Source organism: Cucurbita moschata, unplaced genomic scaffold (genome assembly GCF_002738365.1).
Source record: "Cucurbita moschata cultivar Rifu unplaced genomic scaffold, Cmos_1.0 Cmo_Scf00005, whole genome shotgun sequence".
NCBI lineage: Eukaryota > Viridiplantae > Streptophyta > Magnoliopsida > Cucurbitales > Cucurbitaceae > Cucurbita > Cucurbita moschata.
The window spans coordinates 1,277,087-1,304,108 of record NW_019268521.1 but is presented as its reverse complement, the minus strand read 5'-3'; the positions used below and the strand labels follow the sequence as shown (position 1 = coordinate 1,304,108).

Sequence of the window (27,022 nt, the reverse complement as noted above, 5' to 3'; positions counted from 1 at the left end):
TAAATTAAATAGGTACTGTGAATAACTAAAATTTTTAAAAATAATTATAAATAAAAAAACGAACAACTTGACAACCCAACTAATCTAAAATTTCAAGTCACGTTGAATTGTCAACTCTATTCGGGTTGTTCGGGTCACCAACCCATAACCTGTAATTTAGGTTAGGTCGAATTAAAAAAAAATTTCAGGTTGTTCGAGTTCACCAACCCAACTAACCTGAAACTGTAGGTTGGGTTGAATTGTAAACTCTATTCGCGTTGTTCGGGTCACCAACCCAACTAACTTGAAATTTCGAGCTGGTCCAAAAAAATTTCTTAATTCAATCCAACTCGTGCATACTCTAACTCGTTCACACCAAGTTAAAAAAAATTTAAATTTTAATACTCCAATTAAAAATAATATATATTAGTAGATTAAATTAATAAAATATAAAATAAATGACCATTTCCAATTTATACAAAATAAAATTATATTTTTTCAACACGTATGTGACAAATTATTTATAAATATGTTCAATTCAATGACATCAACAAATATATTATTATTTTAAAACTCGTGTTATATTCATCATATTAATTATTTTTTAGTTAATATAATTTTACAATAATATAAATTTATTTTTATTCAGTTAATATTTATTAATATAATTTTAAGAATCATTGATCAATTACTAAAATTTAAATAATAAAAAAAAACATGTTTTTTTTTTAATTTTTAATTTTGGTTCTCCATGATTTGAAAATTTCAATTATACCCTTAATCCATCAAAAATCTAAAATATTCCCTTTTAATGCATCGTAATTAACATTTTATTATTTAATAATATATAATTATCGGTTCTTTAATTTGAACAATGGGTCACACGCTCTCATTGGCTCGAGAAGAACTTAGTTTATGATTGGATCATAATTATTATTGATCTCTCTCCAACTAATGTGGGATCTCACAATCCATCCCTAACAGCCGTATAAGGAATGTTTCGTTTCCCTCTCCAACCGATGTGCGATCTCACAATCCGCCCCCAAGTTTGCTTTGATCCGTTATGTATCTTCGTCAGTCTCGCGGTCTACTTGGGAGAGGTTTCGATACCCTTATAAGGAATGATTCGTTTCTCTCTCCAACTGATGTGGGATCTCACAATCCGCCCCCAATACCCTATAAGGAATGCTTCGTTTTCCCTCTCCAACCGATGTGCAATCTCACAATCTGCCTCCAAGTTTGCTTTAGCCCGTTATATATCGTCATCAGTCTCATGGTCTACTTGGGAGACCCATATAAGAAATGCTTCAATCCCTTCTCCAACCAATGTGTTTGGATCTTACAATCCACCCTCCTTGGAGGCCAGCGTCCTCGACAGCATGCCACCCAGTGACTAGCTCTAATACCATTTATTGTCCATTTTGGCCTGTTACGTATCGTCCCCTCACGATTTTAAAACGTGTCTATTAGAGAGAGGTTTTCACACACTTGTAAGCAATATTTTGTTCCCTCTCCGAGATAAGATCTCACAACATGAATCCAATGTTCGAGATTATTACTTACCTAAAATTTGCTGATTCAAATGCTCTCATCATTCATTTTTTTACTTAGAAAATGAACTATTAATACAAAATTGTCGGTTATAAAGAATGTTTTGGTAGCTTCCAAAGATAGTCGATGTATTCATAAATCAAATGGTTTGAATATCTCATATAAATATATCCTCAAAAAATAAGAAAATATCGTCAATAAATCACCATTATCAATAAAAATACAAATAAGAATGTGAAAAGTATTTATTTTTAAAAAATACCTTTATTCTTTTCAAAAGCGGCAATATTATTTGATATTTCATACTGATTTTAAAATTACGTAGAAATTTTTCAAAATTTCTAACGAAAAATTGACCAAAGATAGTACGGGGTTGACTTGCAACAAAAGTTTGGACCACCATATCATTGTTAGGTTCTGGTTACATCGTTCTAATTCCCAATTTTTATAAATTTCTACTCCAAATTATAGTTTTGATATAATTACGAAACATTAAGGGTAATATTGTAATTTTTAAAAAATACGAATATTTTTTAAATAAATGACAAAGTTTCCGAGTTTTTTTTTTCTTTTTTTTTTTTGCTAATTTAATATTTGTCTAAAAAATACTCTTAACCTTCTAATATATATATATAAAAGAATATTATTAAAAGCTTTTTTTAAAAAAAATACAAATTTTATAGCCATTCTTATTAATTTAGTTTTTTTATCATTCAATTTTTTTTTTATTAATCTTTGTATTCTAATTTTGTGGAGTTTTTTTTATTAGATTAAATTAATAAAAAATACTCTTAAACTTTACCATTTATCCAAAAAGAAAATACTTTTTAACCTTAAAAAAATAATTTTATTTAATTTAAGAATATTATTAAAACCTTTTTTTAAAATTTAAGAATATTATTAAAACTTTTTTTTAAAAAAAAAATACTATTTTTATTAATTTAGTTTTTTTTATCATTCAATTTTTTTTATTATCTTTTGTGAAATTTTTTATTGAACTTTCTTTAAAAAAAATATTTTTATTTAATTTAAAAATATTATTAAAACCTTTTTTAAAATATTAGAAATTTTTATTAATTTAGTATTTTTATTGGGCTAAATCGATAAAAATACTCCTAAACTTTACGCTTTATTTTAAAATATATATTTTTATTTAAATTAAGATATTATTAAAAACTTTCTGAAAAAAAAAAATACATTTTTATTAATTTTTTTTTTACTACCTCTAAAAAAATATTTGTATTGTTTTACGATTTTGCCCTTCCTGGGGCAGCCCTGGTGACGTCATGCTCCTGAAATCAGTATAAATTTCTCCCAATAGAAGGGGTATCGTATTTTCATGCGAAGCTTCAATGGAAACTCAATGCAAAGAAACCAAAACCGCCATACCTGAACTTTCTTGCGACCTTCCGCCTCTTCAACTGCTCGTTATAAATCGATCAAAATCACTACCAGAGATGAACTTACAATCTTCAATCGTTGATGTTCCTCATCGATTATGTCTCCATTCAACGCCTCCGATTTACAGAGGATTTTCGAAACGATTGACAGAAATGGCGACGGCTTCGTGAGCATCGAGGAGCTTCATTGGCTTCTTAATCGAACAGGCGTCGATTTCATTTCGGATGATCTCGAATCGTTAATAGGTAAATCGATGATTGATTTTGATGAATTCTTGTCTCTGTATGAATCGATTTCGGAAATAAACAGAGGAGGAGAGGAGATTGAGAGCGATCTTTTGAATGCATTCCAAGTGTTCGACGAAAATCGCGATGGTTTTATTTCGTGCGATGAGCTTCACAATGTGTTGGTTAGGTTAGAGCTTTGGGATGATCGACGCTGTGTGCGTGATTGTAGGCGCATGATTGGCGCGTTCGATGTCGATTTGGATGGGCGGCTTGATTTTGAGGAATTCAAGAACATGATGAACTACTCTTCTAATTCTTCGTTTTAGATTGATGATTTTAGTGAGTTTGATTCTTGTTCGTGTTGATTTTGAGTTGATTTGTTGTTTGTTAGATTACAAAAACTCGTATTTTTCTATCTTCTTTTCTCAATTTCATTCCCTCCCTGACTTCTCATTTTATGTCGAATTAGTTTTAAGTTTTTAAATTTGTATATAAATTAGTTAATGAATATATCAAAACTTTTAGCCTTAACAAGGGAGAGAATTAATGGATATATTTATTTTAAGAACTAATAAATGTTTAAAATTCCTTAAAATTCATAAATTCTTAATTAGCTAACCGTCCACTTTTGAGATGGTGATTCAAGTTTTATTCATTAAGTTAATGTAACGATCTAAGTTCACCGCTAGTCAATATTGTTCTCTTTGAATTTTTCCTTTCGTGTTCTCCTCAAGGTTTTTACACTTTGGTGTTTTGTTCTCCTCCTCAACCAATGTAGGATCTCATAGCTAATCTCGAATTAGCTGTAACTTCTTAAATTATCATTCATCTGCTTCTCACTTTTGGTGAATATCTGAGACATTGAGCAATATCTAGAAAAACATTTAGGGAATCAATCTGATTCTACTTCTGTTCATTCTGTTGTGAGATCTCACGTCCGTTGTAGAGGAGAACAAAACATTTCTTCTAGAGGTGTGAAAACTTTTTCCTAATAGCCACGTTTTAAAACCTTGAGAGGCTGACGACGATATGTAACTGGCGGGTTGTTACAAAAATAAAAAAGGATGCCAAAGAATACAGATAAGGATCCCAAAGAATAGTGTGTCGCTTTTTCAAAAGCGGTGGTATGATTGTCGAGCCTTCTCGTTTGGATAACAGTGTTCGAACTTTACTTGTTGTTTCTCACTAAGCAAAGAATACCGTGCGTCTTATTTGTCAAAAGCGGTGGTATGATTATCGAGCCTTCTTGTTTTGCCCATGGGCCTATTAGGTAGGATAACTGTGTTCGAGCTTTACCTGCTGTTTCTCACGAAGAATTCCGTTTCGACCCGAAACCATAAACTTGTGATAAAAGAAAAGAAATATAAGCTATTGAGTTCAACAAACTTATGATAAAATAAAATAAATAACAATAATAAATATAGGCCGCAGCATCATCTTCCTCTTCTTCATTCGATAGCATCTCCTTCCTCTCCTTCAATCCACAGCCGGTGAAGCCCTCCTCCCGGTAACAACGACGGATGTCTCATCGGCAAGTGGTCGGTGGAGCGTCTCACTCCGGCTGCACCAATGTGCAGCAAGCAATGACAGCAACAAAGCGGTTTGTTTTGATAAGCTTGGTTGATTTTGGAACGATTTGAAACTAATCGAACAAGCATATTCAAAGATTTTAAGTATATAAAAGTGAGGTATGTAGAGCCTGTGTATCATATTTATATTTGAAAGTGATGTACACCTCGAGAACCGAACCATAAAAGCAATGCATGTCTAGACGGTTCGGTTTATATAAAAGTGATGTACATAGAACTTTGTATACCGAAGTGATAGACCTCCCGATAATGGAAACCAAAACTAAATTTTAGGCTCGACTATTAGTCCAGTCATAATTTTATGGAGAATCTTCAACTAATTTTAAACATTTTTTATAATATTTTCATTGAGATTTTAAATAAAATATCATAAATTTCTCGATAATTTTTTATCATCTTTTGCATGTGTATAGTATCGAGTTTAGTCGCACAACTTTTTAAAAAAAAAACTTTAAATTTTAGAAAACAATTATGGGTAACAATTGTTATATTTTAATTAAATATTTAGATCGATAAAAACCAATTTTTTATAAGTATATTAAAAAAAAATAACAATTTCTAAGTATATTTAATATAATTTTCTGGAATGATTTTTGTAAAAATCTAAATTAATTTAAAGTTATGTTTTAAATTAATGGTGATTTTATGTATCATTTTTTTAATATATATATATATATGATCATCTAAAATCATTAAAAAAAAAATTACAATAGACATATTTTAAATTATTAATTTTTATATTGAAAATTTGATTTTACCTAACATTATACATTTTAACAAATTATTTCAAACATAAAATTAATCCCATTATTTTCTTTCAAGTTTTTAAATTATATATATAATGGGTATATAGCAAATATTAAAAATATCTAAATTTCTATTTTACAAAAATATTACAGACTTTTTTATAAATAAAATTATAAAAATTAAAAAAAAGTTATTTTTTAATAATAATTAATATCGACATTGAACCCTCTATTTAGGAATATATCGATATATTAACGAATATTTCAATTCTTTCTGTCTTTTGAGAGTTGGTGCCTCCGACTCAATAGAGAAATCTTTTAGGAAAATATCAACCAAAATCAATTTTTTATAAACACTTTCAATAATTAATAAATAAATAAATAACGTAAATTATATTTCAAGTTTTTTTTTAGTGATTTTATATTAATTGAAAATCTTCCAAATATAAATATTAAAATATGAAAGTGTTTTTATTGACAATTTTTATTTTATAAAAACAAAATTAAAATTAAAAAAAAAAAAACTCAAATTAGAAGTTAATTAAATTAAAACATATTTGAAATATATATTTATTGAAAATATAAGATTTTTATTTTAATATTTATAAAATTTATGATTGGGGCCCACCCGACCGAAAAGTAAGACAATTTTATAATTAAATACGTGTCGGCCAATGAAAGCCGCGCCGACATTTGGGGGTAATCTTGGTAGAAAAGAAAAGGGCAAATGTGTCATAAATAATAATAATAATAATAAAAGTCAAACTAAATTAATTTCGGTCAATTTGCCACGTGTGAACGTGGATGAAATCTGCTCCTATCTCTTACAACTTCCTTTAAATGCTTTTAATAAATTTTATTTTTTGGTGCATCAAAATTAATTTTATGAAATAATTTCTCGATCTTCAAGTAGAAAACGTTTCATTAATATTGAATAGCTTCTTTCAAAAGTGTTTCCGCTTCTTTAGTGAATGTCTTAATGGAAAATATTATTTCTTGAAATTGAGGCTTATTTGTTTTTACGTAAGCACGTAACTCAACCAGAAATTTCTTTACTTGTCCAAGTCTAATAAATCAAGATAACTTTTTGTCTCGGTCTAAATAGTCTGTTTCGGTATAAATAGTTATTATCTGTGTTTTCTGCTGTGAGATAAACCAATTTGGATAAATAGTCTGTTTCGGTATAAATAGTCATTAGCAGTCTAAATAGTCTGTTTCGGTATAAATAGTTATTATCTGTGTTTTCTGCTGTGAGATAAACCAATTTGGATAAATAGTCTGTTTCGGTATAAATAGTCTGTTTCGGTATAAATAGTTATTATCTGTGTTTTCTGCTGTGAGATAAACCAATTTGGATAAATAGTCTGTTTCGGTATAAATAGTCATTAGCAGTTTTTCTGCTGTGAGATCGACCTCTTTTTCTGCTATTAGATCAACCAATTTGAATTACAATTTGGATTATTTGAGCAACTCAAGTAATGGTTGATCTCTGGTCTTTATCAAGATCGAATTAAGCCATTTTCACGTAATCGTTGATCTCTAGTCTTTATTTTTCACGTAATCGTTGATCTCTGGTCTTTATCAAGTCGACAAAATTAAACCAATTCCTTTTTTTTTATTTGTCGAGTACTTATTTTATGGCTTTAATTTGAGCGACAAACCCTACTTTAGAGCGACTATGTTATGTTATTTAAAATTATAATAAATAAAAATAAAAAATAAAAAACATCAAAATTAAATTTATTTATTGAAATTTACGCTTAAAGCCACCAACTAAAATAGTATTTTAATTTATAACTTTTTATTAAATTTAAAAAAAAAAATTGTTAGTTTTAGAATCATATCTATTATTATTTTAGGTAAATAGAAAAAATATCTATTTTATATCTCGGTTTAATAAATAAAATAATTGTCCTTATCTAATTATCTAATTTTCTATCACTAGAGTAAAAATATTCAACCTATACAAACATATCAAATTATGTAAGTTACTAAAATAAACTTCAAATTTGAATAAATATGTACATAAAATTATAATATTCATGTATAATAAAATAGAAAGAGCAATTAGGCAAAAGCCAGGAACGAGGCGAGGACAAAGATGAAGAATATATTCATCATCCCCTTCTCCCTTTATCTCACGAAAAAAAAAAAAAAAGGATCATATCCGCTCACTCTCTCATTCCTTGTCCTACTAGAGGTAGATTTCTCATCTGGTAGGAAAAAATAGACACCACTAGCTTCATTCCTAACCACCGTTATATGATGAACAAAAACGACGAAAAACTCATAGCCAAACAAGCATATTTATATCGATTGGATTACGTTCTAGTTTTTGTTTAACAAGATACATTCGAGGTATTATTGGAGTGCATGCTCATCGTAATCTAAGTAACAAAACAGTTCTTGCAAGCACACAAAACAAATCACAATGGCTATAAGATCTACTTGAGTTTTATTTCACAGAACAATCCTTACAAGCAGCAGTATTTACCTGTTTAGACATGTATGCTTCGTAGATTTCCACGACAAGCCGTGGATCCTTCTCGACGAGCTCCATGTACTCCTCCCTCTTGGTAAGCTTGTCCATGTTGTCGATAATCACCGACAGAGCTGCATCGATCATATGCTTGCCATTGTGCTGGTGTGCAAAGGTGTAGTTCATGATTGAGTTGTCCCAGTTCAGTTTTGATATTAGGAACTTCTCGCAATGTGACTTCAGATGCTTCACCTGATACTTCTCAGCCAAAACTAAAAGGTCATAAGCCATTTGCTCATCAAGACAGGCTTCTGCTGTGTACAAATAATTGACAAAGGCGCGGAGGGCATCGAATGAAACGTCGCTGATCTTTATGGTACCACTACGACTTTCTTCCATTTCATTCTCAAGCATAGCTTTGAAAACGGGCGAGCGACTCACCTGAAACAAACATGAAAATGAATGTTTATTTGTGATTAGAAAAGGAAAAGGATGGATGGCAGACTCCTGTCTATAATAAAACAATACAATAGACCAGAAAACCCCGGTGGCTATGCAAATGTATGTGGAACTCAGATGAAATTGTATCCAATCTCGTATTTGCATGAAAAAGAGAGAAGAGGTTTCTCATCTCTCCATTAGAATGAATTGGAGCATAGAATATCATATAGAGAATGACATCTGCATAGGTTATTTGAGTCAAAGATACCACTACGATGTAAAACCAGTTCTTTGGGGGTGAAAGGAGGAATTTGGTTCATGGAATTAATAAACCCCATTTATAAATTTTAAGTTGCTAATGCAATAATGTTCATGGGGGATAAAGAAAATAGATTTGTGAGATCCCACGTCGGTTGGAGAAGAAAACGAAACATTCTTTATAAGGGTGTGGAAACCTCTTCCTAGAGATGCGTTTATAGAAACGTGAGGCTGATGGCGATACGTAACTAGTCAAAGTGAACAATATCTGCCAGCAGTGGGCTTGAGATTTTACAAATGGTGTCAGAGCTAGACACAGGGCGGTGTGCCAGCGAAGACGCTAGACCCCCAAAGGGAGTAAATTGTGAGATCCCAAATCGGTTGAAGAGGGGAACGAAACATTGCTAAGGGTGTAGAAACCTCTCCCTAGCAGACGCGTTATAAAACCGTGAGGTTGACCGCAATACGTAACGGACTAAAGTGGATAATATCTACAAGCGATGGATTTGAGCTCTTACTCTAAGCAGAAGGAACATGGAAATAAAACAAGTCATTTCCAAAATTTTACTAAACTAATCCTGAAAGTTAAAATAATGTAATATGCAGCACAGACGTGAAAGTCATGTTCAGAGATGCACACGGTTAAGCACGTTAGTAGCCTGTCATCTCAATGCTCCTATCCAATGAAATAAAAATGTTCCTGAGAAAATTTATTCTCAAAAAGTTGGAATCATTTACGTCAAAGGAAGTATAATTGCCTTCCTTCGAAGATAATGGTTTACATGATGAATTTCAGAGGGTAGCAAACATAATATAAAAGACGAAATGAAAGGAAGAAAGAATATAAGATTTAATATGCAATTACTTTGCCTGGAAAAATAACCTCAGCCTCGGAAGCTGACAAGTATCAGTTTGTCATTCTAGATCCCAAAAAAACATACAGAACTTTAGAAAATATCACAAGTAGCAGCTGAGTTGAACGTGCCCACGATGACAAAATATTCATAATTCAATGCAATTTCAAAAATTATATTCTGTATCAAGTATCTCTTTGTTGAATTGTTTTAAGGCTTTTGGTTCTTGGAAAACAAACATAGTCTTCAGGTAACATGGAAAGTACATTTTTTGCTAAGCATCAGTTATAAACTCATACGATCTATGTTCTCTAAAAAAAAAAAAATAAGACCCCGCTTGATAATCATTTGGTTTTTTATTTTAAGAAATTAAGTTTAGGAACACTACTTCCACCCATAAGTTTCTACGTTTTATTATCCACTTTTCGCTATTATTTTAAAAGAACTCATTCAAGTTTTGAAAACAAAATAAAATAGTTACCAGAAACTTGTTTTTGTTTTTAGAATTTGAGTAGGAACTCAAGTAAAGGTGAAAACCATAATTGAAAATTTTGGAGAAAACAAACATAAATTTCAAAAATCAAAAACTAAAAACTAAACTGTTATCAAACGGAGCCTTATTTATTAGATTTTGAATTTTTAAAATTAAGCCTATAAACACTATCTCCACTAATGGATTTCGTTGTTTGTTTGTTATCCCCTTTCTAAGAGTATTTTCAAAATCGAAGACAAATATTGAAAACTATAAGAAGTAGTTTTTAAAATTTTGTTTTTGTATTTGAAAATTGGTTATAAATTCAAATGTTTTCTAAAGAAAAATACAAAGGATTGTAAAGCAATTGTAAGAAAACGAGCACATTTTTAAAAGCCAAATGGTTATCCTAAATAAGAAACAATTACAATTACAAACTACACAGCAGACATCAATCCTAGAAAAAGGGAGAAAAAATAGCAACATCTTTAGGGACTTTTTGCCAAAACCTCTATAGAGGAAAATAAATACTCCATGTCAATAACAACACGAAATAATCATATGTTGGGACCGAGGGAGCAATGTCTAAATCCCCTATAAAGAAAAGCAAACAGCTAATGAGATTTGCTGGAGAAATTACCCTGGATATTTCTTTGATCAACCAAACTACCCAAAAAAACTTGACACTTGAAGTTGATAAAAGATGAGTTAAATTAAGAGAGGAGTGTATTGCTATCACCTAATGGTCAACCTTATTAGGCTAAAAGAAACAGTAAAGACATCAAAAAATTTGAACAATAACAGAATTCACAGATCACCAAACAACCTATTTTCTTTATTTGGCCAATACACCAGATGAGATAAGTAGAAACTAAATCAAACCGCAAAAGAAAATTTTTCAAAGATTCACATGAGATTCCCTCGAAGCAAGACTGGGATCACACCTATTGTCACTTAACGCATATTAGCTTTCAGTGATCAAATGCCAAAGAAACTCAAATTATAATTTAAAAAAAAAAAAAAAAAAAGGAGCCGATCTCGACAACTAATTTCTTATTGAAGCAATTTTGCTTTGACATGGTTAAGAACACCCAAGCCAGGACCCAAGAAAGGGCTACAAACAAACATTGCTAACCAGAGCAGAGGGTGACAAAGAAAGGACTGCAATTATTTAGAATAAGGGATAAAGGATAGTTGTAAAAATTTGGTTACAAAAAGCCAAACAAAGACATTGATCCGAGCCAAGTACACCAAAAGCCTTACAAATCGTCCCAAATTGAGCCTGCAAGCTAAACTCACAGAAGATGCTCCAAACTGGTTGAACCAAAGTCAATCTCCCTCTTATGAACACACAGATTCGACCCCATTTAAATCCTCGTGTTTACTTTTTTTTTACCAAATACATCAAAGTGATTTCCTAAAATTCATAACACTAGCCATGCCCGAGTAAGAGAGAAAAAAAAAAAAAAAATAGCACCATCTATGCATCATCGCTTATCTGCCATCACCTATTTCTCAACCATATTCTCGTTTCTTTGATTGTAGGCTCCTCCAAGATCTTTTGTTCCCCGTTCAGCCATCAAGGATATTTAGCTATTTGATTATGGCCAACTCTTCAGTTTCCCTTCAAGTTCCTTGACTAGAAATACTGAATTGGATGCCTCTCAGATCACCCACAAGTATTGATTTTCAATAAGGATAGAAAACTGGATTTTCTTAGACCTATTAGATCATTAACTTGAAGGAAGCTGGGCACCTTTGCTATCCCTCAATATTGCTGTCGGAAAGGTTTGCAAGAGATGTTCTAGATCTCTACAGGGATCACAATTTAGAATCAGGGTTCAAGATGGTAAATATTTCCCTCAAAGCAAATAGAGAGGTCCATCCTCAGCTTCGAAATAAATTTATTCAAAATTTCAGATTCCATGAAGTAGATTGCATTTGAACGTATGGGTTGTATCCAATAGTCAAATGAGATGCTAGAACACTTGAACAGATTTGAAAAGCCAGCCACAAGATCCCTCGATCAAGTGTCTTTCCAAGGCATGATTCTTCCACCATTACACACATTTAGGTCACCGAAGGATTGATTTAAGATCTGAGAACTTCAATAGCAAGCTGTCTCCACCACTGAAATGCTCAATCTATTAAAATCGAACCCTTACTTACTAGGAATGTTAAAAATGGCTTCCTAGAAAATCCCAAAAGGCATTTACCCGTGACAAGCATGTTCTTTCTCCTTAGATTTCCACATCCAAAGCCACTGGCCACTAGCTTCATTGCCATAAAAGTTGTAGCCCAATCAGCCAAGTGGTCTACTCCCTTTAATTCCACCCCTTTCAAAAGAAGTATCCATTTCTTCAACATCTAACCTAATCCACAATCTCATGAACAATCAAATAGATTGTAGGATAAACAAGCAGAAGAAATCAACTAGAGTCAAGCAAGTGTTAAAAGTGTAGTCTCTTCAATATGTATAAAAGTATATTATGCAACCTTGTTCCAGAACTTCAAATGATTATGCATTTGAAAGTTAAATATCTTACTCTTAGTTCCTAAGAAACAAGTAATCGTTTAATACTACACAACTCAAAATCATACTCAAGGAATCAAAACAAAACCACAAAATAGTGTAATATTCGAGTAAACTATAAAATTCGTACTAACCAAGACAGCTTTATGAGCGGGAAGTGGCACAGCATATCCCTCAGCGCCATCGCCGGAGGCGATCAAAACAACATCAGTAAAGCAAGGAGCATTCGACCGATTATGAAGATGATCGAGAGGGGACCAAAACCTGAGGAAAGCAACTTTAGCTTTCAAGTCTTCGATCTCACGCTTGAGCTCTTCCTCAGTCTCATTAGCTTCCTCGTAGCACTCCTTGCAGGTTCCGGCGTCGCGTGACCTGTAATCCTCCAGACACGACAAGCACTTCATCATTTCGTTATCGGACTCACTCTCTGCGTCCGAAATGGCTCTGGACGACACGCACCGGCGGCGATGCATCGGAAAGTTCGTCGTCGGTGCTGCAATTCAGTGAAAGATTCTCGTTCGTTCGTTCGATTCAACGGAAAAGGTTTGAAAGAGAGTGACGACGATCGATGAAAGATTACTTTTTGAACGCCGATCAATTTCTGTTCTGAAGAACAAAATAATTTATTTATTTAATTTTTTAATTTTTTTTTTCAAACTGGAATTAATGAGTAGCCAATGTGGTCCACGTCTGTATTTTGGCGTATTAGGGCAATTTTAAAAACTCCACTGAACTCGAGGGCATTTTTGGAATATTAATAAATAAGAAAGGGTATTTTCGGAAAATGACAATTGAATTTATATCTATTTAGCGTCTAATTTTTTTTAAACTATTTAATTTAATACATCTTAAACCCTAAACCCTATATTTTATAGTTCTTTTACTTTTAATTAATTCTTTTTTAATATTACTTTAAATTATTTTAATAAAAAAAAAATTTAATTCCTTCTTGAACCAACTCGAAATTTTGAGTTGGTGAATCGAGTAACCCGAACATTCACAACCCAACTCGACCTCTATTTTGAATTGGGTTGTGTTGGGTTGTGTTATCGAGTTGTTCTTTTTTCTTAATTATTAAAAAACATCATATTTATCTGTAATATTATGTTAATAACTAAAATATCGTAATGTTCAAATATCATATATTTATTAATCATAATGCATCACTGACATTTGTGAAAACGTTAAATATTTTTAATTTTTTTAAAATATGGTAGAGATAGGTTGTAACCCTATTTTTTTTCCCGAGTTGATCGTATAAAATGTCAACCCATAAATTGAATCAAAATTTTAATTCAACCCAAATCGAAAAAATTAACGTAAATAAATCTTCGTAGTTTGAGTTGATCAGATTATCGGGTCTTACGACCACCTCTGCCTGAAAGTACGTTAAAAAGGGTAAACTTAGTCTTTGCTAATGAAATTGAAAACTTTGTGATGTCCCACGTTGGTCGGGGAGGAGAACAAAATATCATTTACAAGGGTGTGGAAACCTTCCCCTAACAAACATGTTTTAAAGCCTTGAGTGAAAGCCTGAAATGGAAAGCCCAAAAAGGACAATATCCGCTAGCGGTGGATCTAGATCGTTACAAATGGTATCAGAGCCAGGCACCAGATGAGGATTGCCAGTAAGAACGCTGGGCCCCAAACGGGGGTGGATTTGGTGGCAGTCCCACATCGATTGGAGGAAGGAAAGAGTGTCAGTGAGGACGCTGGCCCTGAAAGAGGGTGGATTGTGATGTCCTACATTGGTTGGGGAGCTAATAGATATGATGACGACTCTATGAACGATACTAATATATTGTGAACGAGATTAGATTAGCTTTATATTAACTCGAGAAAAGTTGAATGCACTAATTTAACCGAGGTGTGTTATTAAAATTTTTCTTCGTCATTGTTAGTTTTTACGTATGGTTTGTGTTTTTATATGAACGTTTAATGTTAGAATACAAAAACTTATAATTTACGAAGTTTTTTCTATTTACAACGAAGACATTGCTTATCATTTTAGAGCTATACCTCACATCTCCGAGACAAAACGCCTCAACCCCACCTCAAATTTTTTGAAACATTGGTCATGACTACGTCCGAGTGGTAGTTGCTCGAGAATGAAGCTCGTTCACGTATTTGCTACTCATTGCAGGTTGTGCAAGCATTGGAAATGACACGAGTCGTTGAGCGCGTCACGAGCTAGGGAATCATCAACGTTGGTGGTTGTTGCACTAGATCACCAATGAAAACCGTCACATACTTAAAAAAAATTCGATCTTTTTAAAAATTACAAAAGTACCTTTAAATTTTTTTTAAAAAATTCAAAAATAATCTTACCCGTCCCTATCATGTTTTAAAAAAATTTAAAAAAAAAATACAAAAGTAATATTAAAAAGTTTGAAGATAGATGTCAATAGACAATTTTTGTCCATATATTGAATCAAGCTAAAAAGCGCCGTTTGATGACCCTGCCGTAGTATTAGGTCGTTGGTCAGGTAAAGGCTAACCAAGCAATGACGTGTAGCTGATGTTTTCGAATGATGAACCATACTGGGGCCGAGACACGGCTCGGACTTCCACGAGGGGCAGCATTGGGGAATCTTCCTCGTGTCAGCGGAATAGAGTAGCTACCGTTGTTTGGTGTCCCAAATTTGTACCGAGTTGTTAGTTTTAAAATTTAAAAGGTATTTTTTAAACCTAAAATTTTTTAAAATTTTTTTTAAAAATTGAATGATATTAATATATATATATATATATATATATATATATTTTTTTTTAAGGCGAAACATATTTGTGAAATATTATTAAAATTTAAAGATATTTTAGAATAAAATATAAAAATAAGTGATATTTTTATTAATTTTAGTTTTGATAAAAATAATATTTAATAGTTTTATTATTTATTTTTGAGGTGAACATTAATGGTAAGTAAACTGCACATCCAAACCGCGTAGTAACCGGTCCGGTCTGAAAAATAAACCGCTTCGTCGGCACAAAACGGCTGACAGTCTCAGATTTTTTTTGAAAAAAGGGGACCAAGATAGAACCGCTGGTTTAACCAAAAGAGACTTCATCTACTGCTCTCCCGCCTCTTGGATTCGGAGTTTCCCTGTCAGCTGCATCTTCTCTTCGCCACATTTCCTTTGCTCAAGTATGATTCTCTCTCTCTCTCTCTTGTTAATCTTTATTCTGTTCATTCTTTTTCAAATTCATTTCTTGTTGTCTGTCTGTTTGGTTTGCTGAGAAATTCGTGCTGAGAAACGAAGAAGAATGGAGTGTTTTCGAGTTTTGTAGTTTCATTGTTCAGAATTTTGTTTTGGAGCCACTTGATTAGTTTGAATTAGCTGATTATTTGTTGAATATGTCGAACTTGAGGTTTTTCCTAGACGGGAAGTTGCAGAGAGAATTATAGTGCTAGTGGTGTGAATATTTTTGGTTTTGTGTTCTTCTTGTGAAATGGAATTGATTTCTTCTAGTGAACTAAGTGTGCTTTTCGGTTCTTATAATTAGTTTTCGAAGCTTGGGAGTGTGGATTCCACGGGAATTTTCAGAATCTGGTAACACATGCGACCATCGGAACCCTAATTCTATCCGGAATTTAGGGTTTTTTTTTTTCGTGCCGGACAGATGATTATTGAAAATAGGAAAAGCAATGGGGATTTCACGGGACGTGCTTTGGAGGTCAAGTTCGTGAAGAGCGAGGCAGGGGAAAATGGAATCGGGATGGGGATTTTGAATGTTGTAACTGAAGGGGTTCCAGGAACTAGCGATGGTTTTCGAACTTACAAGAGGCGGAAGCAGACTAAGTTGACTTGTGGGAGCGAATGCAAAGGAAATGGCAAGACTCATGTAGAAGCTAGTGGTCAATTTGTGGTCCGTATTTCTCTCCCTCTTTCAATCTATTACAAATTCAATTAATTATGTGCGCCTGTTCCATTTTACTCCAAATTAGTTTACCCTTGTATTCTTCTTGGCAGTTTTTTGTTGGATTTGAACTTAGGCCACGTACTTGTATTAAAGACTGTAAGTTTTATGAGATGTAATATATACAAATCGTGTTAAATTCATAAAAGGATCAGGAAAAGCCAGAACTTGAAATTTTGGATTCTACACAGAATTTAACCTTTGAACACTGTATAAAACGTAAGAACATCTACCTTAAGTTGCTTTAAGTGCATATGTTCTTAAGGTAAAATAATGGTGGTTAGGACAAGCTGTTGATCTGTTTTCGAATTTGACCTTATCATACTGCCCCATACTAGGTGAGGTTCTTAAGGTAAAATAATGGTGGTTAGGAAAAGCTGTGGATCTGTTTTCGAATTTGACATTATCATACTGCTCCATACTAGGTGAAAAACTTGTAGGTGAACTGACTTTTTTTGTCGGATGGTAGGAGACTTTGGAATGTAGAGATGCTTCAACCAGATTTAGTGTGATGAAACCCTTAAAGATTCATGATATTCTTTTGCTTTAGGAATTTGGAAGAATTAATGCTTTTTATTGTTTTTTGGGGTAAAAGAAATGGTTAAGTTGTTATCTAATTTTCAAGTAATTATATTTGCAAGCTATGGAGGCCTTAACCTTCTGTTTTTGTAGGTCTTCGGTGGTCCTTATTTTAATTTTGCCTTGTTATGATTTTTTAAAAATAAATAATCCCTCAGTTCAGCGATACAATGCTGCTGCGTTGTGTTATCCGTTGATTATTTGATACTAATTGCAATTTACAAAGTGATTTTGGAACAATGTTCTTAATGGAAATGTGTACTTGAAAAATGTCTCGAAATTGTTGATGGTTTGGCTGGCAGTCATCAAAGAGAAAATGATTTGGCTGGCAGCATCAAAGAGAAAACGTATTATAGGATTGTGCAACTTTGGTTCTCTTGGGTATTAATTATATAGTTGGAAACCAGTTGGGGTTTTTCTTTGGAGAGAAACTCTCTGGTATTGAGTTTACTCGAGACAGATCAAGTTGTTTGGCATTAGACTAGGCATGTCAAGCTCATTGTAGTTTCTTTTTCTTTAGAATTTTTACGTTGGTGAAATTTTTGCATAAGTTTCTCTTTGCAGATATCTTAACAAAGTGAAAAGTTCATATTTATGATGCTTAACTCATGTTTTTTCTTTTGTAGTATTTTAAAGAATAACTTCTCGTAGTTTTTCTTTCAACTTATGTGAATGTATTTTATCACCTGGTATTCTTGAGATGACTTACATTTCTTTCTTGTTTGTCTGAAAAGCTAAGGGTCTATTTAGTATCTTATCAAGATGCAATATTTTATTTTCAGATTCAGAATCATTGAGTCATATGAACTATGTGAACTTTTGTTCGGTGGGTTTACTTCTGAAAGTAATATCTGGATTCTATGTCTTAGAAAGTAGAAATTTTGAAAACAATATTCTCATATTTTTAGTGCTGTCAGATTCGAAATCTGCTACTCAAAATAATGTAAACATGGAATAAACTCCATCTGTCATTAAATCCCTTATTTTCAATGCCTTTCTTGTCCTCGTGGCTAAGTGTCAAGTGTAGTATCTGTATAAATCCCTCATTTTCAAATTTATGCTTTTTGGTCCCTAACCAAATGCACCCTAATCTAGGAATAAAGTTTAATTTTTTTTTCTTGCTTGATGGTGTTTGGGAAGGATATTGCCCAAGGAGAAATCTTGCAAGGGTGCTTCCAACTACCACAGTGTTCTTTGTGACCATGTGGTTAAGAGACGCATTGTCTTCCATTATATGGAGCCTAGTTCTTTTAAAGCTTGGGCAGTTATTGGCTGAACGCCTAGCACTATAAGGCCAAATTATTCAAATCTTGCTGTAATTAGAAATTTGTTTAGGGTGGAATAGGAACAATTTTTAGATAGGAGTTCAAACATGCTGACCATGAAACAAAAAGACAAAAATGAACATGCTATATGAAATTATCTTAATTGATTGGCACATTATTTTAGAAATGAAGACCATGTCAAACCAAAGGACATAAAAATAGAGTATTTTATTTATTTATATATCTCTAAGAAGATTTAAACATGATTATCTATTCCTTTACCTTTGACAGGGATTTCTCTTATTGAGGTTATTTGGTATTCTTATTGCACCTGATTCCTAAACGCTTCACTGTTATTATTATTACTCTTTTTTTTCTCTCTCTCTTATGCCCAACGTGTCATTATCTTCAAAAGCATTGAAGTTTTCTTTGGTTTGTATTTGAGGTTTTGTGCCCACTTTGTTATTTTATGGGAAGACTTTGCACGCCCCTATACTGACTTTAGAGACCTCAAGAACATCATTGATTAGTTTCCACTTGGAGGTTTGAACTAAAGACGTTGATGACTTTCCCCAAACATCTCAAATCCTTACTAACGGGGCTTCTCCTTGGGGGCCAATGGGCAGTTTAGTACACATTCTTTGGGTGATCACAAGTTCAAAGACAAAAAGGAAGTTATATGCTTTTGCGATGTTTTCTTATTTTATGGGAAGTTTGGTTGAAGATAAATGGAACAGTTTTCATACAAATATTGTAATCGTACAAATAAAACGAAGAACCATGTAATTACATAGATTTATCTAATGCAGCGGACCAAAAAATAAAGTTCTCTATATCCTTGAAAGTTTAGGTGCTTTGGTATATGGTGCGTTGGTTTTTTTCTCTTCTCAGTCTACTTCCATTTGTTTTCAGACTGTTGAAGAAACTTTACATTTGCTAAGAGGCAGTAACTCCTGTGATCATGTCCATCCTCCAATGGTCAATTTAGATGAGTCCCCTGATGACCTCTGGAGATCGGTTTTTTCAAAGCAGATGTGCCACTTATCAAGTGTCAATGGGGACAATGTACCGATGTGTGTCAATGATGGCCTTGCTACTAATTCAGGCGCCAATGACCCCCCAAGATTTAGGGTTAGCTCCAAATATGTTTTTCATGTAGATCTTATTCTGGAATCTTTTCTTGTTTTGGTTCAGTTTTTAAATCACTCTCATTCACCTCCTGCAATATTTTCGCAGAAATTTGATGCTCAAGATGCAAACAGCAATAATGACCTTGCACGTACTGGATCAGTGTCTAGTACAGTTCAGATGGCATCTCATAGAGAGAATGGTGTTGTATCAAATGGATCATTAGAAAACCCAGACAGATGTAGTGTTAATGAGAGTTGCTGGCGAGCTTTCTTGAGTATTATAGATTCTCAGAAGTTTATCTCATTGTGTAAGCTTCTATCTGAAAATTTCAGAGGAATCAAGGCTGATAATGTTTTTGACTTTAGTCTTGTAAACTCAAGGATCAAAGAAGGAGCTTATGAAAATTCACCCACGCTCTTCCTCTCTGACGTACAACAGGCAATATTTGATTATCTTGTTTCACTTTTTATTCTTTCCTTTATTTTACATTTTTGCTGAATTTCTTGCGAGACTTTTTATTTATCACAAGTGCTTAGAAAATGAGCTAAATATTTATTTCTGGAGAAAAGAGAACCAATTTAATGTTTCTTTTCCAATTTTTCATGTTTAATGCCTGCTTTCTTTGTATTTCTAACAGTCCCTATGTTCTATTTCAGCAGGCATTCTTTTACACACCTTTTTTCACATTATATTTTCATCGTTCATATTGAAAAATAACTTTTATGAAATTGTTTGTTTCCTTATTGCACTTTTGTTTCTACATTAGATATCATTTGGACTGTTGCTTCAAATATGCTATTCCCCATTTTCTGATTTCTAAACTCGGGGAAGTTTGGATAGTATTTGTTGGTGTTGGAGTTGTACTTTCAACCACAGCTGTACTCCATTACTTTGTCTTGATTTGCCATCACATAACAGTTATGTTTGATCTTCTTCAGATATGGAGAAAATTTCAAGCCATCGGTACAGAATTGGTATCACTGGCAGAAAGCCTCTCAGACTTTTCCAGAACTACCTATCGAGAAAAGGTGAAAACAAGTATCTTCAGCAATTGATATGATGCTATAAGAATTATAGACTATATATTTTAATCATATCTATCCTATTTTCTTTTAAAATGCTATCTGGTTTAATCTGCAATCTATTGTGGTTACCACTGGTGTTTGACCCTTCTATCTTTGATTTTCTTGCAATTTTCAACCATGTAGGTAGGAGTTTCAGGACGCAATGTATTTGAAGATGGAAAACATGAGGTAAAAGAGCTTGTATTATGCTGCATTTTTATTATTTTATTGAAAAATTGTACAAAAATTTAATAACTATATTGCTTTAGACAAATATATGCGAAAAGGAAGATTGAAGCACTAAGACACCACGATGTTGAGGTGTTGTTTAACTGGACTGGATTTAACTTTCATTTAGTTGTAGAACTTTGTCTATTCAAATTAAGTTCTTTTGTAATTGTAGGCTAAGTTTTAGACTATTTGTACGCTAAGTGAATTACCCTTGCTCGGTTCATCCTTATCCACTATGTGACCAACACCTCATATGGGTCTTGGTATCTTGGCATCATAGGTCTACCTTTTGAATTATCAACCTCATCTATTTGGTGTTTCGTGCATGTAGGACTCTTTCACGTCCATCCATGTTAATTAAGGATATTTTTTATAAGAAGCATCCTATTGATGTGCAATAAGTCATCTCCAAATGCCTAAAATAGTGGCACAATGGTATTTGTTTTTTGTTTTTCCTTTCTATAAGAAACAGAGACCATATATTGTAGGTAAGAAGATACAATAGAGGGGAGATGAGGAGTCCCCCTGAGACCAAAGGGCTACAAAAAGGAGGCCCAAGTGGCATATTATTTGTTTGATATAACAAGTGGCATATTAATTGTTTGATATAAAAAGTAAGACTTTCTTTGGAAGGCTACATGAAAGGGAGCTTAAAAATATATAAAAAAAATTATATACTTGAATTTGTTTCAGTTCTTTAAAAATGGTATATCTCACATGTCGCCTATGTCATGCTTGAGATACAGATATTCAGATTGATATTTATGGGAATAATATACTGCATTTTCCCGTTGGCTTCCTTTCTCTTGAATGGTTCTTTCCCACTCAATTGGTTCTGTAGAGTTAAAAGGTTCTGGTTTTTGCATCTTTTATTTCTCCTTTTATATATTTTATATATTAAGGTCTCTCCTAAGAGTCTTGTCCCCAATCTTCAGTATGTTATCACTTAACATCAGAGGGTAAACTAGAATTCCCACTTAGAACATGAAAATTTCTTCATCCCCGAGAGGTATTTCTTACCAGTGGTTTTGAAATATGAAGGTAAAAGCGACTACGTTTGTCTTATCATAGTTCAATGATTAAGGCACCAATTACCATTCTAAAGATCAATGGTTCGACCCACCACCTTGCAAGTTGTACTAAAAAATGTTGTATGTATATTATGATGGGATATCAACGTGTAACAATTATGAATGCACCTTGTCCTCACATTGTGGGTCTTAAGTTCATTCATTTGTTTAAAGGGTTTGTAACATCATCAAAGCTAATTTACTAATTGCCTCCTCTTGAATTCATCTGTATAGAGTTGGATTTTAAAATGATTTGTTATTTTTACTGACATGCAAATTTCTTGTCCATTTAGTCCTCTACTTGGGAATCACCCTCTCATGCTAAAGCAGAGCATATGGATGGTTATGGTGCGTATAAAGTTTGTGCCTGCAGAAGTTGTGGAGAGAAAGCAGAAGGGATTAATTGTCTGGTTTGTGATTCATGCGAGGAAATTTACCATATATCCTGCATCAAACCTCCCGTCAAAGAGATTCCCCTTAAGAGTTGGTACTGTGCGAGTTGCACTGGAAGTGGATTTAGTTTGCGTCATGACAACTGTGTAGTGTGTGAGAGGTTGAATACGCCCACAATGCTAGCCAATGGAGTTGGTGAAATTCTGGAAACAAGTGAACACAATCATTTTCATGGGGATGACAATCCGAATTATTGTACGGATGATGGATTTGAACAACTAAAGGACAGCCAAGACTTAGGCCCTTGCAAAATTTGTGGAAATGGAGTAGAAGGCGGTGATAAATATAGAATGTGTAGCCACCTATTCTGCCCTCATCAATTTTATCACACCAGGTGCTTGACTAAAAACCAGTTAAAATCTTACGATACATGCTGGTATTGCCCTTCTTGTCTTTGCAGAGCATGCCTCATAAATCAAGACGACGACAAGATTGTTTTATGCGATGGTTGTGATCACGGATACCACATTTATTGTATGAGACCCCCACTTGCTGCAATTCCAAAAGGACAATGGTTCTGTAGCAAATGTGAAGCTGGAATCCAGGCAATTCGCAGGGTGAAAATGGCATATGAGAATTTTGAAAACAAGCGAAGTAAGAGAGGTAAAGATACATTTGGAAAGTCGGGCAAGAAACGGATCAATGGAGGTGATGAAGAATCGGATACAGGCAGGGGAGGAATGGATATGCTTCTTACAGCAGCCAAGACTCTAAATTACGAAGAGGGTCTGACTAACCTTTGATATAAATAGCTGAGTCGAAGAAAGGTCTGGAGCACGAAAAATTCCATGAGACTGATTACACATTTTAATTCTCGTAGAATTTTGTTTTAATATGTTCATGGACGTAATATTCATTAGTTTTTGGACATTTAGGTATGCTGACTTTTTGGGAAATTGTAACTTGGAATGATATCTGTAGGCTGTGTAAAAGAAACTTGGCACATCTTCAAATGAGGAGTCTGAGAAACCAGGATGCTGTTTGATAAAAGGAGATCCAGGTGAGAATCAACCTCGTATTGTTTTTTACTCATTTTGTACCATTAAGTATATAATCTCCAGGGATTGTGACAATGCTGATGTGTCGGTTCTGTTGTAAAATCCATTTAACACTATGGCAATCAAAGGAAACGATGCCTTTTTGTATGCATTCTTAGGCATTCTTTATTACTATAATTGGCATTTGATATCTTACATGAATATTTATTCTACCATTTTTTGTAATGTATGTTATATTTTTGGGATTTTGTATCTATCTACGTTGAAGTCTCTGTTTATTCAACATATTTTATGCTTCCATATGATAATCATGTACAGCAAACTGAGCTTCTCATTTTGTTTGGTATCTATAGAACATTGTTTATATGGCATTAGCTTAAGGTCTTCAAGTTATGGCATTAGCTTAAGGTCGTCAAGTTATGGCATTAGCTTAAGGTCTTCAAGTTATGGCATTAGCTTAAGGTCTTCAAGTTATGGCATTAGCTAAGGTCTTCAAGTTATGGCATTAGCTTAAGGTCTTCAAGTTATGGCATTAGCTTAAGGTCGTCAAGTTATGGCATTAGCTTAAGGTCTTCAAGTTATGGCATTAGCTTAAGGTCTTCAAGTTATGGCATTAGCTTAAGGTCTTCAAGTTATGGCATTAGCTTAAGGTCTTCAAGTTATGGCATTAGCTTAAAGTCTTCAAGTTATGGCATTAGCTAGATCACCATATGTAACTGTGCTTCCTTTAGACCTTTCCAGTAGTATTAGTATCTTCCATGGTTTTTCAAGTTATTGGATAAATATTCAAAAGACATGCTAGTGAAGTCGGAATTTTTAGTAGTATCTGAAGGCAAAACTTCTGGTAACTCATCAATCTGAGGGCCCATCTCTCCATTAGCTTAGTTAAGTAGCTCAGCTACGAGTGAGTAGGAATATACCAAGTGGGGAACATAGAGAAGTCACAGGTGGGTAGGGATTGGGAAGCCTTCTCTATCCTCGCCCTACTTCATATTCAATCCTTAGGCAGGAACATGGATGAAGAATATAATCTAGTTATTGACCTCATTTAGCCATCTAAAAGAAATCTCTCTACTCTCTTCTCATTTTATGTTTTCATTCCATGTTTAAATGAGGATTTCTTGGCCGAGGTCCTATATATATAAGTTAAATGAACATTTCTAGATGAACATTGGCCTAGGCCAATATGCTTCAATTGGTTCAACCGGTTAGAGAACAATAATGACTCAAGAGGATAGAGACGACAATTATTGGTAGAAACAGAGAAATGACACCATTCTTGGGTAGAAAGATCTGAAGACAGATGAAAGGAGAGGAAACATAACAAATTGGTCCTTGATGAAGGTTGAATCAGAAGATGCAAATTTGAGACTATGGTTCATCAAGTACTCACAAATAGGGAGTTCTTCATTCAAGTGGGGAGTAAGACATGTTTAGGTTCTCAAAGTTCGGAATCTAATGAAATGGCAGGCTCCTTATACTGGCCTTGTTCTTTGAGCAATCAAGTATAAAATATATTACAACAGATGACATTTGGATTCCAATACTGGGCAATTAGATTTCTTAGCATCTACTGGATTTATATATATCACAATTATGACAAAACTATAATTGATGATCGTATTGGAAGCCACCTTTCATTACATAAAATAATTTCATATCTCGTCTGCCAAATCCTTGGGTGTTACATAGAATCAACAACAAATCATCATTAAGACCACTCAATGATCTGGAGAGGAGTCTTTATGGAAGTTAAAAGTGTGACTTCATTGAGCCTCCTGTCCTCCCTGTCTCGGCTCTCGCAAGTCCTAGGTACAATTAGTTCAACCAGCAATCAATTTACAGATCAACCAGCAACAATTTACAGAACAAAGAGTTAAAGAAAGAACCAGCAGATTGATGAAAGAACCCAGCTGAAACTCTAGTTAAAAAGGTATTCAACTCCACGGATTAGATGGTTAAAAATTATGCAATCTGTTTTTCCCTTTGATATATTCTCGATGGACTCTTGATTATGAACATGTCTCTTTGTTGTTCATAGGTCTCTTAAATTAATCACCTAATACCCCCCTCCTCCTAGGAGCCGAAGGATTAGTGCTAAGAAAATAGAATGTCCACATCTCTCGGACATAGCACAAGATCATATTACAATACAGGTCAAAGGCCCTGACATTGTCACAAAAGCTTCATCAAACCTTCCCTTTTCTGTCTAGCTTGTGAAGCCATGTTATCGTTGGAAACTATAGCATTACAAAAGTAATTCAAACCTCCCACATCCTAATGCCTCAACCAAGGCATTGAGATAAGCACATTTTGGGTCAATCTTTTGATGTCTCATTAGTTGATTATTCTTTGCTATGATGAAAAACAAAAATCGTTTCAATGAAGAGGCATTCCATACATCCTTCCAATGTCCTAACGTATCTCAACATAGATTATGTATGTGGCCTGTGTGTATCACTAACGTGTCCAAGACTTCATATTATCAAATTACGAAAGGCATAAGAGGGAAGTCATGCTTCAAAAGCCAAACAAGTGTCCGACACAATTCTTTATTCCCAAAACTTCCTTCAAAATATGAGCCTGAAAAGTGAAAACCCATTATGGTTTTGGAAATTCTGGACTCATTCTATTGAAATTATGAGTCTCAAGCGTTGAAGAGAAGATGCCCAAGAAGATAATGAAAAATAGAGACAAAAACATTCTTCAAGAGTGACTATGAAAATAATCTTAACCCTTCAGTTCAGGTCTCCAATGTTTTTCAGCATTGATTGCCTCAGGAGAACGAAAGTTTAAATTATGGTCATCATTAGGGCCAAGAACATTTAACATATCCACCAATCATGCAAATCTAAAGAACAAGAAAGAGATAGTAAATTTCCTAGGAACATAACAATTCGAGTTCGTAAAATGAGATGGAAAGAGAAAACCATATCCCTAGTAGAGTGAACATCAAAAACCAAAGCAACCAAAACTTTTCAAAATCAAGAAGAAACAAAAACAAAAGGCACTGTAGTTAAAGCCTCTTCAGTTCAGGTCTCCAAATCGTTTCCGCATGGAAAATCTCGGAAGAACGAAAGTTAATTTTTATGATCATCCTTAGAGGCGACCTAACAACAGTTTGCGACATACAAAACCAAAAAAAAAAACGAATCATATTCGAAAAATACAAATTCGAAACCCCAAATTTGAGCAGCAAACTGAAGAACAATAAGAAATCAATGACCGCAGAAACCAAATTCTTGGATTCAAATAAACGAAAAGATGAACCTAAAACATCCACCAATTAAATTGCACCACGAACTATAAACATGGAGGTGGAAGACGGTACCACAGTAGCAGAAGCTTCAGATCTGATTTTTCTTTCGCTTTGAATGGATACGAGCGGCAATTTCAGGGAAATTTATAGAGGCAAAGCAGTAAAAACGGTGGAGCCGCGAAAACCCTAGCAGCCGAATTGGGGTTTATTGCAAGGCCCATCATTTACTGGCGGACTCTAAATGGGCTTCGCTCTCGCAATTGGCCCAAATAGTTGATGGACCTTTGAATTTGGGCCAGAAAGTTTAGTGGAAAAATGTGGTGAGTAATTGGGAAATTGGAGTGATAGCTAAAAATGGATGCAAAAATAAATAAATATAATAAAAACGGTTGTTGACATTTTTTTTTTGCTACTACATAATGTCAAGGAGTCAACATAAAGTTCATCGAGAAGACCACATTCATATTGTCCTCTTTGGGCTTGCCCGACTTGGGCTTTTCCTTTCGGGCTTCCCCGACTTGGGCTTT

The 27,022-nt window shown here is 33.7% G+C and overlaps 3 protein-coding genes, 1 long non-coding RNA gene and 2 other non-coding genes across 8 annotated transcripts; 2 read left to right on the top strand and 4 right to left on the bottom strand.

The window, feature by feature from the left end:
* Positions 1 to 2,883: 2,883 nt before the first annotated feature.
* On the top strand, positions 2,884 to 3,573 carry LOC111443045 (probable calcium-binding protein CML44). The gene has a single exon (XM_023080650.1). It carries the CDS (start codon positions 3,029 to 3,031, stop codon positions 3,482 to 3,484), a length of 456 nt encoding a protein of 151 aa, XP_022936418.1. The 5' UTR covers positions 2,884 to 3,028; the 3' UTR covers positions 3,485 to 3,573.
* A 4,210-nt stretch (positions 3,574 to 7,783) lies between these two features.
* LOC111443043 (BTB/POZ domain-containing protein At4g08455) lies at positions 7,784 to 13,158 on the bottom strand. Its single transcript, XM_023080648.1, has 2 exons — positions 12,665 to 13,158; positions 7,784 to 8,413 (listed from the first exon to the last, which is right to left on the bottom strand). Exons 1-2 carry the CDS (start codon positions 13,001 to 13,003, stop codon positions 7,949 to 7,951), a joined length of 804 nt encoding a protein of 267 aa, XP_022936416.1. The 5' UTR covers positions 13,004 to 13,158; the 3' UTR covers positions 7,784 to 7,948.
* Positions 13,159 to 15,562: 2,404 nt separating this feature from the next.
* On the top strand, positions 15,563 to 23,448 carry LOC111442986 (PHD finger protein EHD3-like). Of its 3 annotated transcripts, none has more exons than XM_023080570.1 (8): positions 15,563 to 15,672; positions 16,032 to 16,394; positions 19,202 to 19,420; positions 19,526 to 19,858; positions 20,359 to 20,448; positions 20,629 to 20,673; positions 22,079 to 23,005; positions 23,160 to 23,448. In XM_023080570.1, exons 2-7 carry the CDS (start codon positions 16,149 to 16,151, stop codon positions 22,979 to 22,981), a joined length of 1,836 nt encoding a protein of 611 aa, XP_022936338.1. In that variant the 5' UTR covers positions 15,563 to 15,672; positions 16,032 to 16,148; the 3' UTR covers positions 22,982 to 23,005; positions 23,160 to 23,448. The 3 variants fall into 3 exon arrangements, with proteins under 3 accessions (XP_022936338.1, XP_022936337.1, XP_022936336.1); XM_023080569.1 differs by having other exon boundaries at positions 23,114 to 23,448; XM_023080568.1 differs by having other exon boundaries at positions 22,079 to 23,448.
* Positions 23,449 to 24,689: 1,241 nt separating this feature from the next.
* On the bottom strand, positions 24,690 to 26,053 carry LOC111442988. The gene is made up of 2 exons (XR_002710410.1): positions 25,511 to 26,053; positions 24,690 to 25,436 (listed from the first exon to the last, which is right to left on the bottom strand). It is a non-coding gene; the product is annotated as an uncharacterized LOC111442988 (long non-coding RNA).
* Positions 25,969 to 26,053, bottom strand: LOC111443730. Its single transcript, XR_002710565.1, has one exon. It is a non-coding gene; the product is annotated as a small nucleolar RNA Z159/U59 (small nucleolar RNA).
* Positions 26,054 to 26,257: 204 nt separating this feature from the next.
* Positions 26,258 to 26,343, bottom strand: LOC111443731. Its single transcript, XR_002710566.1, has one exon. It is a non-coding gene; the product is annotated as a small nucleolar RNA Z159/U59 (small nucleolar RNA).
* Between the last annotated feature and the right edge of the window lie 679 nt (positions 26,344 to 27,022).